The 12,133-nt window shown below is 45.3% G+C and overlaps 2 protein-coding genes across 2 annotated transcripts; one reads left to right on the top strand and one right to left on the bottom strand.

Moving 5' to 3' along the window:
• The first annotated feature begins 338 nt into the window (after window positions 1-338).
• LOC135501865 (monocarboxylate transporter 12-like) lies at window positions 339-3,022 on the top strand. Its single transcript, XM_064794255.1, has 3 exons — window positions 339-798; window positions 1,354-1,497; window positions 1,873-3,022. Exons 1-3 carry the CDS (start codon window positions 438-440, stop codon window positions 2,784-2,786), a joined length of 1,419 nt encoding a protein of 472 aa, XP_064650325.1. The 5' UTR covers window positions 339-437; the 3' UTR covers window positions 2,787-3,022.
• A 105-nt stretch (window positions 3,023-3,127) lies between these two features.
• LOC135501863 (serine/threonine-protein phosphatase 6 regulatory ankyrin repeat subunit A-like) lies at window positions 3,128-8,947 on the bottom strand. The gene is made up of 2 exons (XM_064794253.1): window positions 8,899-8,947; window positions 3,128-6,382 (listed from the first exon to the last, which is right to left on the bottom strand). The coding sequence occupies exon 2, from the start codon at window positions 6,299-6,301 to the stop codon at window positions 3,602-3,604; it is 2,700 nt and encodes an 899-aa protein (XP_064650323.1). The 5' UTR covers window positions 6,302-6,382; window positions 8,899-8,947; the 3' UTR covers window positions 3,128-3,601.
• Window positions 8,948-12,133: the final 3,186 nt, after the last annotated feature.

The raw sequence follows: 12,133 nt of genomic DNA, 5'->3' as shown, positions 1-12,133 counted from the left end.
GAGTATTTCTGTGTATCCCCCCTATTGAAAATTCATGGTCTCTCTAGCTGCCTATTGTTTGGAAACACTGAAACATGGGGAACAACCACAGATGTTACACCGGTCTAATCCATTTTTGTTCCTGCGCTCACCGAATAAATGCATCGGTATTGGCGCTGATGGTTGACGCTTCGCTGATCTCTCTCGTGGTCAGATATAATATGTCACCAAAAAGGCTATACCAATTTTTCTGGCTGTTGCTGGTATCGCTCTGGCCGATAGTTAAATATATACTAGAATTTATCTGGGGAACAGATAAACTGGGTTCTCAAAGGCCATTTGCCGATTGCCAACAGCTTGTTCGAGTGGGGACTCGAGACAAAGTAGGTCGGCGTAGGCCTAATATACAATAGTTCGGATTTTGGACCTAGTGAAGCTTTTGATTCGCGGCCACAAAAATGACTTTGGGAGACAACAAGGACGAGTTCCATTGTTCAGACACAGCAAAGATGGCACCAATAGCGCCCAAACAAGATACGGAACTCCAAACTCTAGAAATATCCGCCGAGAAGTTGGCGCTGGAGCAAGAGAAGGAGCTCATTGAAAGAGGCGTCGAGGATGCAGCGGAAAGTGCCAGTCCTTTTCCCGAGGGTGGATACGGCTGGGTGATCGTATGTGCTTCCTTCATTGGGCATTTCATGTTCCCCCTCTGCCTGAGTTTCGGACTTTTTCACGTGGCTCTGCAGGAGCAATTTGGAAGGAGCAAAGGGGTGACGGCCTTGGTGGGGTCTATGACATACGGGTTCGCGGCAGGTCTCGGTAAGTATCCTTTGCCATTGCCGTGCAGTTCGTAGCCGTAGTTTGACAAAAGCTGAGATTCAGAGATGTAGGCCTATGCTAAGTGGTTCATGTTAAGTCGGTTGCTATTAGCAGAAACTATACCGTGACATTTTTCCCAACAGTACCACAGACAATTTATAGCAGCTGTTGTATCGTACAAATCCGTGATGCTATATGTAACCTGGTCTTGTCTACTGAACGTATCATAATGCATAACAGTAGAACCACCCAATTGAGGACACCCTAAGCACTGAAAAAACGTCTTTAAGACGGTAAGGAGGTACATGTATCCTAATTACGGAGGTCACGGTCATATCGCAGAGAAACGACCAATTTCGGACCAAAATCTTTGTTCCTATGAGTGAGGATGTCCAACTAAATAAGGTGTCCGCTAAGGGCGACGGTCATTTTGACCTTTTTTGTTGAAGGGGTAGTATACTGTAGAATACTGGTAGGAGTAAAAATTGGTCCAAAAATCTATCCCAGAAATGCTATAGTTGAAAAATAGTTGGTCAATCTAGTGTCGTTTTTCAGGTCCCGTCGGGGGTCTTCTGTGCAGTCTGATCGGCCATCGCTGGACCTGCATCCTCGGCTGCCTCCTCACCTGCTCCGGCTTCCTCCTCAGCGCCTTTACGAAAAACTTTGTTGTCCTCTTCTTCTCTTATGGAATCCTAATCGGTACGTGGCGACGAAGTAGTGGCTCTCCTTGTGTAGTATCATGAATGAATAACATCGTAACGGTTCATCTCTTTTGCCATGCTTCTATGATAATGGTTCGTCCACTACTTCAGAGCTTGCGAATGAAACCACCCCTGCATCATTGGCATTCAATGCAAAGAACGGTGAGCGGCAACAAGCTAATGCATAATATCATTCATTCTAAGTTCTGTGCGCTCGAAGAATGTGTGTACATGTACAAATAATCGAGCTATTCGGAAGGAACACGTTGCAGGCAAACTTGTATGTATATCTACCTGTAATAATTGTTTAAGACCATCAGTAACTGTCGAGGAATAACGTTATATCCCCCTGTAATTTATTTACTTGTTCCAGGCACTGGAATATGTTTCGTGCTGCTGCCCTCTACAGTTATGAATCAGTTCTACTTCCAGAAGCGTCGAAGTCTAGTGACCGGGATCGTACGTTCTGGCAGCGGTCTCGGGAGTATAGTTTTACCGTTATTTATCCAATATCTCATCGACAGTTACTCATGGAGAGGCGCCATGATCTTACTAGCTGGAATTTCGCTACAGGGCTGCGTCAGTGGCGCCGCGTATCGCCCAAATGCGCAAATAGAACGAAAAATCGCGAATGAATCAGAGCAGAATAAATCTCTCAAAGAAGGTTTTGCGGCGAGTTTTGATGTTTTCAAAGATTTCAGATTTTTATTGAGCATGTCCGTGACATTTTTAGAGGGTGTCCACTCAGTAGTATTTTTTGTTCTCCTGCCTGACCGAGTAGTAGGATACGGGTTTTCCGCAGACCAGGCAGCGTTCTTGCTCTTCCTGACAGGAATCGGTTCGATTTCTGGCCGCCTGCTGGGAGGGGTCGTGCTTAATGTCCTAAAATGGAACACTATTCTTCCATTTGGATTCGCACTGGCCATGATGGGAGGCTCGCATCTAATCCTAGTTTTATACCAACCCCTATATGGCATCCTGATTTTCGCCGCGGTCTGGTTTGGGTTCTGGTACGGCGTGTTCTGTACTATTATCCCTCTCTACATGGTGCAAGTGTTCGGACTTCAAAGAGTGACCTTCGTGTATGGCTGGGTGCTTTTTTCCGAAGGTTTGGGTGGTTTTATTGGCCCGCCGATAGGTGGCGCCCTATATGACATGACAGGGATTTACTCGTATTCCTTTCTTGTAACGGCATCAATAACTCTAATAGGTGGCTTGCTGAACATTCCTATTTACATTCTCGATCGGATTCGGAAGAAGAAAGAAGATGGAGATTACGTGTTGTGATACCAATGGGAGTCATATTATTAACAGAGATGGGGCAACCATATTTTTCTTATACCGGAGAAAAAGCAATGTTGTGATAGAAGAGTACAAGAGATCCAACCGTCACCATGCAGTCTGGTATACCGTGTGATGTTATCGTATTTAACGCTGTTCGCAATTATTATATTAGGGGGATCGTATTAGCCAAATAAAAATTAATTTTTATCTCTCGTTTGGCCTGCCTTTTGCGCGGGGCTTGTCGGTGCTATTAAGTTACAACGCTGACGACGGGCCAAGCGAAATTCTCGCCTACGTAACGGGAAAAAAGGACGACAACAACATGTTTAAGTTGATATCAGCGACTTTAATCAGAAGTCTCTTTACAGGAGATGTTTGCCATGCATTGATATAGTTTTATATCATACGACACTTTGTCTAAGGAATTGGTCCGATCCCACTGCTGAAAGATTGGCATTGTGAAATCGTCATACAATTTTTCAAATGGGCCATGAGGCCGATTCGATACTCCAGTCAAAGTACATTTGTGTAAATGAAAATCCAGCATTTAATCATAGGTGATCATGGTTGATGACTGGAGTTATGAGTATGCGTGCGCCCCACCCGGGACAAGAGAAAACGAGACAGTGTTGCCGATAGCTGCGTGAACTGTTAACAACATGCAGCAGGCACGTACCTTCAGACGGACTAAAGGCCCGAATCTACTGGAATCGTTTAGATCCGCGGTCGTAAAGCTGCGAAACAAATGCAAAATAGCGTACGGTTTTCTTGCTGAACCGTATCAGGCCTTAAATGCACTCAGTCAATGTGACTGCAGTTCAACATGAATCGAAGGCAAGAGTGTCCTTTAGCGAGACAGGGATCGGCAAACATTCTACGTGGGACGACAGACGACCCGGTTTATGACGTAGGCAATGTCTGATGTAGATTCTACAGGCATTCTTCAGCGTCATAGGTTCTTTAACCGACAGAAAAGCGCTGGCGAGGAAATTTGCATCAACAGGCTTGCCTACGCCTTCTAATTCGCCCGCAATGGCCATCAGTGTTTCTTCTTCAATTCTGTAGCCGGTTTCGACCAGAAGGCGAAACATGTGGTTGTCATTTTCAACAATGATTCTTTTGAGCAATACTTTATCAGCCCGCTTGACACTCCCACAACCCGACATCACAATTTTCTGCAGGAGTTGCCGGCCGATTTTTGCGTAGAGTTCGGATAGAACTGCAACAGAGTTGACGTCATTATCATAAGCCGAGTCAAGGAAGATACCAAGCAGACCAACGGAAACTTCGTCATCAAACAACGCCCGCGAACATGCGCCACCTTCCGGAAGACCACGAAGCCTCCGGATGATTATACCAAGCGCCGTGATGTCGTTAACATCTTTGATCATAACATTACAGCCAGCTGCGATCAGAATTTCGATTATTTCAACGTATGTACGATCGCAAGGCACGTCCGTGAACTTTACGTAGCGCCGCACGTAGGGGCTCTCGAAAAGCCTCTCACAGATCACGTGCAGCGCCGTCCTTCCAAGGTCATCAACATGGTTCACGTCTGCGCCATGTTCAATCAGAGAGCAGACTGCGTAGAAATGCCCTTTGAGACAGGCAAGTTGGATGGGCGTCACTCCTTCACCATTTCGCTCATTCACATTACTACCTGAGCGTAACAAAGTCCTGATCACAATGAGACTCCCACTCTCCGCAGCGAAATGAATTGGGGACCATCCACTCTCGTCTGACAGACTCTGTGTCGCGTTGTTCTCCAGCAGAACTTTGAAAACTTGTTCCCGGCCGTTTGCACACGCGATGTGCAAAGGAGTCTTCATTTTATTGTCCTGTACATCTACCTTAGCTCCGAGTTTCAACAACGCCGTGACGCTTTGAGCTTGTCCATGCTGGGACGCCAGATGCAAGACCGCCTGTCCATCAGTGTTCTTCGCATCCACGTCGACTTCAAATTGCTTCAGTTTGTTCAAGAATGCTTCGTCGCTGCTCCAACAAGCTTTGTGGAAGGGCGTGTTCCCGTTGTTGTCCTTGACATTGATCTTGACCCCGTGAGAAGAAAGTGCATGCAGCATGTTTGTGTGGCCACCTTCGGCTGCGGCGAAGACCAGACCAACTGCATCCGCATCTTCGATGACAGCACCATGTTTTAACAGGAGACGAAGCACATTCACGTGACCGTTGCTACACGAGCGCTCAAGAGCAGGCTTCAGGAGCTCCCGTGGTAAACCGTTTTCCGACCTCTCCTTGGTCAACCTTAGCATCTTTTCAACAATTTCAACGTCACCCTCCTCGCAGGCTAAGTCAAGTGGGGTGCCGTTCTTTGACTTGATATCAGCATACGCCCCATTGTCTAGCAACAGATTTACTATATCAAGATGGTGGCCGCGGAAGGCAAAATGGAGGCACGAGATTTCGTCGTTATCCTTAGCATTAACGTCAGCACCCGCCTCGACGATCTTTATGGCCATTTCAGTGTACCCCTGTGACGTCACAATGTGCAACGGCGTCTTCCCCTCTCCATCAAGAAGTTCAAACTGCGCAGGCTCATCCGAAAGATAATGCTCAAGGTTTTCCATCTGACCTAATAAGCAGACAATGTGTAATGACGTCATTTTGGCCTGATTTATTGAAGCCTCTTTCTCAACTAAAATTTCTACAATGTCTTTGTTTTGACTTTTGTACGCATTATCTAGTGGCGATGCTCCGGAACTGACGCACTGGTTTATATCCACTCCCTTTTCAATGAGTGCCCGCGCAACTTTTGCATTTCCGCTCGAGCAGGCAAGATAAAATGGCGTCGCCTTGTCCTTGTTGTCTGTGAGCATGGTCACGTATGCACCTTTCTCGATGAGCGCATGAACAGTGCTCGTATGCCCCCTACCACAGGCCTCGTGAAGTGCAGTCTTCCCGCTGGTATTCACAGCATCAACCTTAGCACCGTGTTTTAACAGAACATCTGCAGCACCAGAGTAGCCTCGCCTCGCGCTGATGTGAAGCGGCGAGTCGCTACGATCGGGTACATTAACCTCTGCTCCCCGCTTGATAAACTTCTCTACGAATCCTTGGAGCCTACCGCTGTTGCAGATAAGATGTATCGGACGATCGTTGAATTTATTCATGGCATTTACCCGTGCGTTCTGTTCTACCAGCATTTCAACAATACCAGCATCTGCTGTCTGGCACGCGATCAGCAATGGCGTCGATCCATCAAGGTTACAGACGTCCTTGAGCGCCCCCTGTTTTATGAGCAACTCAACTACTTTTTTATGTCCCTTTTCCACCGCCACGTGGATAGGCTTTCGCGTGTACCTGAGGCATCGCGCATTGATATCTGCACCTCGCACAAGAAGAGCAAGAACCTGGGCTACGTCTCCTCTCTCGCAAGCATTGATCAGATCCACTGATGTTGAAAGCGGAACCGGAAACTGGTACATCCGAAAGTAGCTCCCAAATTTTGCGACGTCTTCTTTTGAGTAGGAAGTGTCTTGTTCGGGTATCTCTCCAGCCATGTTCACTTCGACTGGTGCTTCTGTTGACAGTTAGCTATAATGCAGATAATTGCTGGGATTCATTCTTGTGTTGACCCCGATCTGAAAAACACAACAAAAACACGTTATTAGCACGGCTACTGGTGATATATGTTCAAGGGAAGCATGGAACAGTCAGGGTAACCGAGGCTACCTAGATAAATATGTGCCAACTATTATACACACGTTTTAATAGATGCTGGTTACCCTCAAAAAAGTAGTAATTGTCGAGTAACAATTTTGTCTAGTTTTCCTTTTTAAAAGACAATTAATCTGTCACCTTGTGAACAAGGTCGCCGTAGGGCTCGTTTTATACTTAATCTTTTCTGAATGGCCCCTTCTTGATACACCTCTGGAGCTGTTCCAACCAAAAGTAGTTTTCAGTTAAATATAAACCGTTTCATCTCGGACATGGTTGATAACTGAGCGATGTCACCTGGTGAACTCCGTCGCCGAAAGGCTTGTTTTACTAAAATATCAATGTCAACTCCCCTCGAGAGTGCATAACCAGGCCAACTATCCTGAGGAGTTAATGTCAAGCACTGAAGGTTACAAAGGCAATATATTTGCTCTAAATCTCCCAAACAAAAGCAAAGCTTAGCAATAAGAGTCGTCACTAAAGGCCAGGAATGGATGAGGAATTCTTCGTGCTTGGGATTTCTGTCAGTGTTGGTTAGGCCTATGAGAAACCCCACTCAGGAAACTCCATTGATGGCACTTGAGTATAAATCCGCTGTTCTTCAAGTCGTTAGAACAAAATATAAAGACCAATATCGACATTCCTGCCCAGTCATTGATTTACGAGTGCGTGCCAATGGTTCTGTGAGATGGTTCAGAGACATGACTGTATTAATTAAGACACCATTGGTTATATGAAATAATTTACAACAATATCTAATTAAAAAAGGTCAGCTGACAGTATTGGTTTGTTGGCAGTCTCACGGCATTGAATATTATCGCCGACCCTAGGCAACAGACCAATCCGTGAGGATTCAAACCAGACCCACCCTAACTGTCCATAATATCCATCTCGAATCCTCCAATGTGACCCCTAGCTCCTGCCTTATAGTCCCCCTTTAAGGCAGACACACAATTTGCTAGACACAGCGTAATGTCTACATGTTATTGTTGTGTCTATACATTTACTGCGATCCTCTTTCTTAGGTAAAAAGAATTCGCGTCGAGACTTTCTACAAGTAACGAGCGGCAGATGCCAGACTAGAATATTCACCAACATATCATCAAGGTGTACAATCTTCGTTTAGAAAGTATACCCATGTAAAACTACTGTTTATTTCTCTATATAATGCATGTAAACACATGTGATCATCCTCTCAACACTATTATGGCAATGGTAACTTCATTATTTGAGCTTAATCACCTTATTGATTTACAACTCTGAAGAGATCATGCCCTTTAGATTACGATCAATTGAATCGGCGAGTCCTAAGATTATCCATCACGACTGTAGTCCATTTCGCGAGACAATGCCACTTAGACCTTTGGTGATTTGGTGACAAAATGTGGAACTGCTTCATCTGAATCTTAGAAGTCCGAAGCATCTACAAATACTCGACTGCATTGCCAGAATCAGACAATGATACATCACCAAGGACAAATCTTTGAAAGCACATACTGACTAAATTTTGGCCTTTTTTTCTTGGATCCCGTCGCACGGCGTGGCGGCATCTGATGTCTTTCTCATCCTCCCCCTCCCCATTCACTCTAAAGTTTCTTACTTATTCCCAGCACTAAAGGTGGAAGCATGTTCTCTCTACCACTTTCACCGCCAAAGAAGTAAGTGTTTCTTCCGGCGCAAAATGGCGATAAGAGTTGGGTTAAATAATAAATATCGTATAACCTGGTGAAATATCGCAAAAGGTTCCCGATGCAGGTTTGGTTAGCTTCTCACAACAGGTGAATAGAACGGAATGAGCCTGATCAATTTGTGACTCGCTCCACCAAAACTAGGCGCTTGTCGCATCTGAACTCGACAGGTTGATACGGACTTGTTGTTCATTTCCCTATTGTAGACCTTTTGTGAAATCTATTACAAATTGATTTGGTCACATTTCACAAAAGGTCTACAATAGGGAAATGAACAACAAGTCCGTATCAACCTGTCAAGTTCAGATGCGACAAGCGCCTAGTTTTGGTAGAGCGGGTCACATTTTATATCTACTCCTTGGTTTCTGCACGGTTTATTCAGCCTACAGTTCTAAGTGATATCACACCAGGCCCTCATTTTACGCAACCCCAACCCTCCACCAGATAACTTAGACTCCCGATGTAGCCCGTTCATCATCCTAATTCCACGATACATTATTTTGCGGCAGCTAGGGAGAGGACCAGGTGGCCATGCCTCTTGGCCCAAGATTTTGTTGAGGGTAACCACCGGGAAACGAAGCTTAGACAAATCAGGTTGATTTGGCCTAAGACTTGGCTACGGAGGTGGCGAGACTTGGTATATCATTGCGCCCCCCCCCCCCCGTCCATCCCGAACCTGCCATAGGCCCTTCATGGCTTGGCACTAAACTATCATGCCCATGCTTCGTAAAGAGAACTAGAGGTATACATACCAATCTGCTCTTGCGAGTGCGTACACACTGGCAGTGTGTCCCACTTCTGAACACTGATCAATGAGAAACATGTTTACATACACCTGTATGGGGAGCAGCTCTTGCTTCGATATTTTGATAGCTATTCAGAGGGGATATAGATAATGAATACTCTCTCTCAGTCACACCAGTACTCATGGTTTAGTTCTCAGTTCCCCAATAACCTGTCTTAATTGCTACCGAACATGACAGAAAAAAGTCTATAAAACGTTGCAAACCAGGACCACATAAACGGAGACATAGTCACAACATGTCTCTTTCGTACCAGTTCGACACACTCGCACGATCGTGACACAGGATGTCTCCTCAGAAAAGCATAAGGACCTGACAATTGAGAGATAGTAGCAGCGGTGCTTGCTTTGTGCATTGGAGTAATAATAGCCGATCGTGAAGACTGATTATAGTGCTTGCCAATGACAGGTGGAATCTGCAGCGACACTAAACCGTTCTTTTTTACTTTTGCTCCTTCCCGTGGTTACATGTCTGGTCACTTCCCTCCCTCGATCCCCTGCAGTGCAAAATTAATACTAATAGCACAGACGTTGGGCCAACTTATCAACAAAACAGCTTGCCCGGGAGTTGAACCCGGGACCTCTCGCAGCCGAAGCAAGAATCGTACCACTAGACCAACGATCCGTTCTCTCAGTGTCCTTCTTTACTGTGTACTAATACAAGAAGTGGCAGCACAGGCGATAGCAAGCATGTTGTTTTTTGCTGGGGAGGACCATGTTCTTGAGAAGACTTTTGCCAATGAGACAGTACCGCCCTGGCCCCTTCTCACTGTAAGTGAACAGCGTACAGAGCGGATCGAAGCCCATTTTAATGGGCTAACGAGACAGCTGCACTGAATTCGGTCCTCACGCAAGGCAAATCACGTCTCTTGCCTTCCCGTATGAGAGAATTCCACTTGCAGACAACCTCAGCTTCATAAACTTTCCTCGATGTTGATGGTAGGTGTACTGAAGGGAACAACCTATCTGCAGGCAGCCAGCTCTGGGTGATATAGCACAAGGGGAACAACCCATCTTGAAGACAGATCAGTGCTAGCTCTGGTAGATGGTTCGCTAGGAGAACAACCCACATTGGAGACAAACATCAGTGCCAGCTCTGGGAGTATAGTGCATTGGGCGATTGAAACAACCCATCCTGAAGAAAGATCAGTGTTGGCGCTGTTGTATTGGGGGCACAGCCCATCTTGGAGACAGATCAGTGCTTGCTCTGGGTGATGGCAAATTGGGGCACTCCATCTTGAAGACGGATCAGCACTAGCTCTGGTGTATTGAGGGAACTACCCATCCTGAAGACAGAATAGTGCTAGCTCTAAGCGACAGTGCATTGGGGGAACAACCTGTCTTGAAGACAAGCATCAGTGGACGTCTCAGGAAAGAAACATACTTCTGCAATGAACACTGCTGGATGGGAGGGAGGCTGGTGGATGTATTCGAAGGTGATTAGTGGGGATGGTGACATACTGGGTTGTTAATTAAAAAGGGCACCACTTGTTTCGATGCGGAAAGACAGTCACAACCTTGACGCAAGGAGGATACTGCGGTGACGTCACGGCTTTTTCCAAGATGGCGCTGCATATTGTAAACAAACTCGATCCACGGCCAAGGGAAAATCAAGTCATCAAAAAAGTTAGATTTTTCGCATCAAATCAGAGTTATTAGTACTTTTCTGCTATGAAATAAGTCTTCAGACAATAAGCTATCATTTGAATAATGAAAAGTGCTGTTTTGATGGGGAAAAATAGGGTTTTTTAAACCAAATAGCCGGGCACCGATCTTCCAAAATTAGCGATGGTTTCAAAACAGTCTCCCAGATATGGGGCAATCTCTTCATTATCATAATGGGATTTGGAGTCATGTTTACAGATTTACAAGTTCGAGACCTGTTATACCTAAAACTCGCATAGATCCCCATAGATCCCCTCTATTTGTCGAGTTAGCGCCCCTGTAAGATCATGCATTTTCGGACACTAGAACGAAATCTTCCTGCGGATATCGCGGTTTCGGTGATGATTTAAGGAGAAATTGACTGTTCTTAGAGTTGTATGTGACAGAAATGAGTTCATACTTCATGAATACATGAATATATTATGATATGGGCGAGCTTCTAAGTCAAAACAATAACAAACTCAACTGCATCTCTACTGTATATTGCGTAGTGCATTGATTAGTGTATTTCGTAGTGTATTTTAGCGGAGACATTATTTCCGCACTTTGGCCACGCCAAACGTCTTTTTTATTCGTGGAAGTTAATCTGCTCTGTAAATTTTATTTTACACAGGAAGAATCCATACTAGGTATTGCAATATTTCATGTCTATTGGTGTTTTTGTGTACAGGAGCGCTCCAGACAGTGAGACGTGGAGATGTGTTCAGTGCTGGTGCTGTCAGTAGACTGAATCTGATTGGCCATAGCGATCACTAATATGGGTCGGGATCACGTGATGTGACGTCACCGCGGTATCCTCCTTGACCTTGACGCAAGGACCCAACGCGCCTCGTAGCGGCAAAATAGCGAAGCTGGCGAAACATTTATAACGGGTCACCGTGACCTCATTATGGACTTTTGCCGTATATTGTCACGAGGAAAGAAAAGCACGAGACCTTACGCCGACCTATTTATGTAAAGTGATAATTAGAAGGTATATAGTTCGGCAAATGTTAATGAATAATCATTCCATATCGTCTTTTGAGAGCATTTTTAATTGTAAAAAATATATGCCTACGTCACAGAGTCTCTGCAATGGTCATTTTTATCAGTGGTCTCGCGCAGCCAGAAGTTGTTTACTTATTAGTCTGACGCATGCCAGACTTTCTTTGTACGAGACGTTTTTCAGCACGTTGTATGTGGGCAGAAGCAACACTGCGCAAGATTACCTCGAGCAGGGGCTAATAATAGATTATGCTAATGAGCATACCTTCCTCATGGAGTTTTTCCAGAATGGTCCATATCGCATGGTTGTCTGTTGACTGTGCGTTAATGCCTAGTCTCTCTTAAAGCACAGTCAACAGACACCCCTTTACCCCCTCACACTCGGAAACCACAAACACCCACCCCTTCCTGCTACCTTAATACTTCTGGTTTGGCTGTGTCTAGCTAATTTTAGCTTGCAGACACCCAGAAACCAATTTTCTTCTGGGGTTCTTGTTTCCTATGGAGCTCTCTCGGGATGGGAATCTCCTCATTCA

Source organism: Lineus longissimus, chromosome 17 (genome assembly GCF_910592395.1).
Source record: "Lineus longissimus chromosome 17, tnLinLong1.2, whole genome shotgun sequence".
Lineage (NCBI taxonomy): Eukaryota > Metazoa > Nemertea > Pilidiophora > Heteronemertea > Lineidae > Lineus > Lineus longissimus.
This window is presented reverse-complemented; position numbering and strand designations above follow the sequence as displayed.

What these genes read in the sequence shown, in the direction of transcription:
- LOC135501863 (XM_064794253.1), bottom strand. Translation starts at nt 6,301, where the DNA reads ATGGCTGGAGAGATACCCGAACAAGACACTTCCTACTCAAAAGAAGAC.
- LOC135501865 (XM_064794255.1), top strand. Translation starts at nt 438, where the DNA reads ATGACTTTGGGAGACAACAAGGACGAGTTCCATTGTTCAGACACAGCA. An exon ending in CGGGTTCGCGGCAGGTCTCG is followed by an intron (nt 799 to 1,353) that starts GTAAGTATCCTT and finishes GTCGTTTTTCAG; the next exon opens with GTCCCGTCGGGGGTCTTCTG. An exon ending in CTCTTATGGAATCCTAATCG is followed by an intron (nt 1,498 to 1,872) that starts GTACGTGGCGAC and finishes TACTTGTTCCAG; the next exon opens with GCACTGGAATATGTTTCGTG.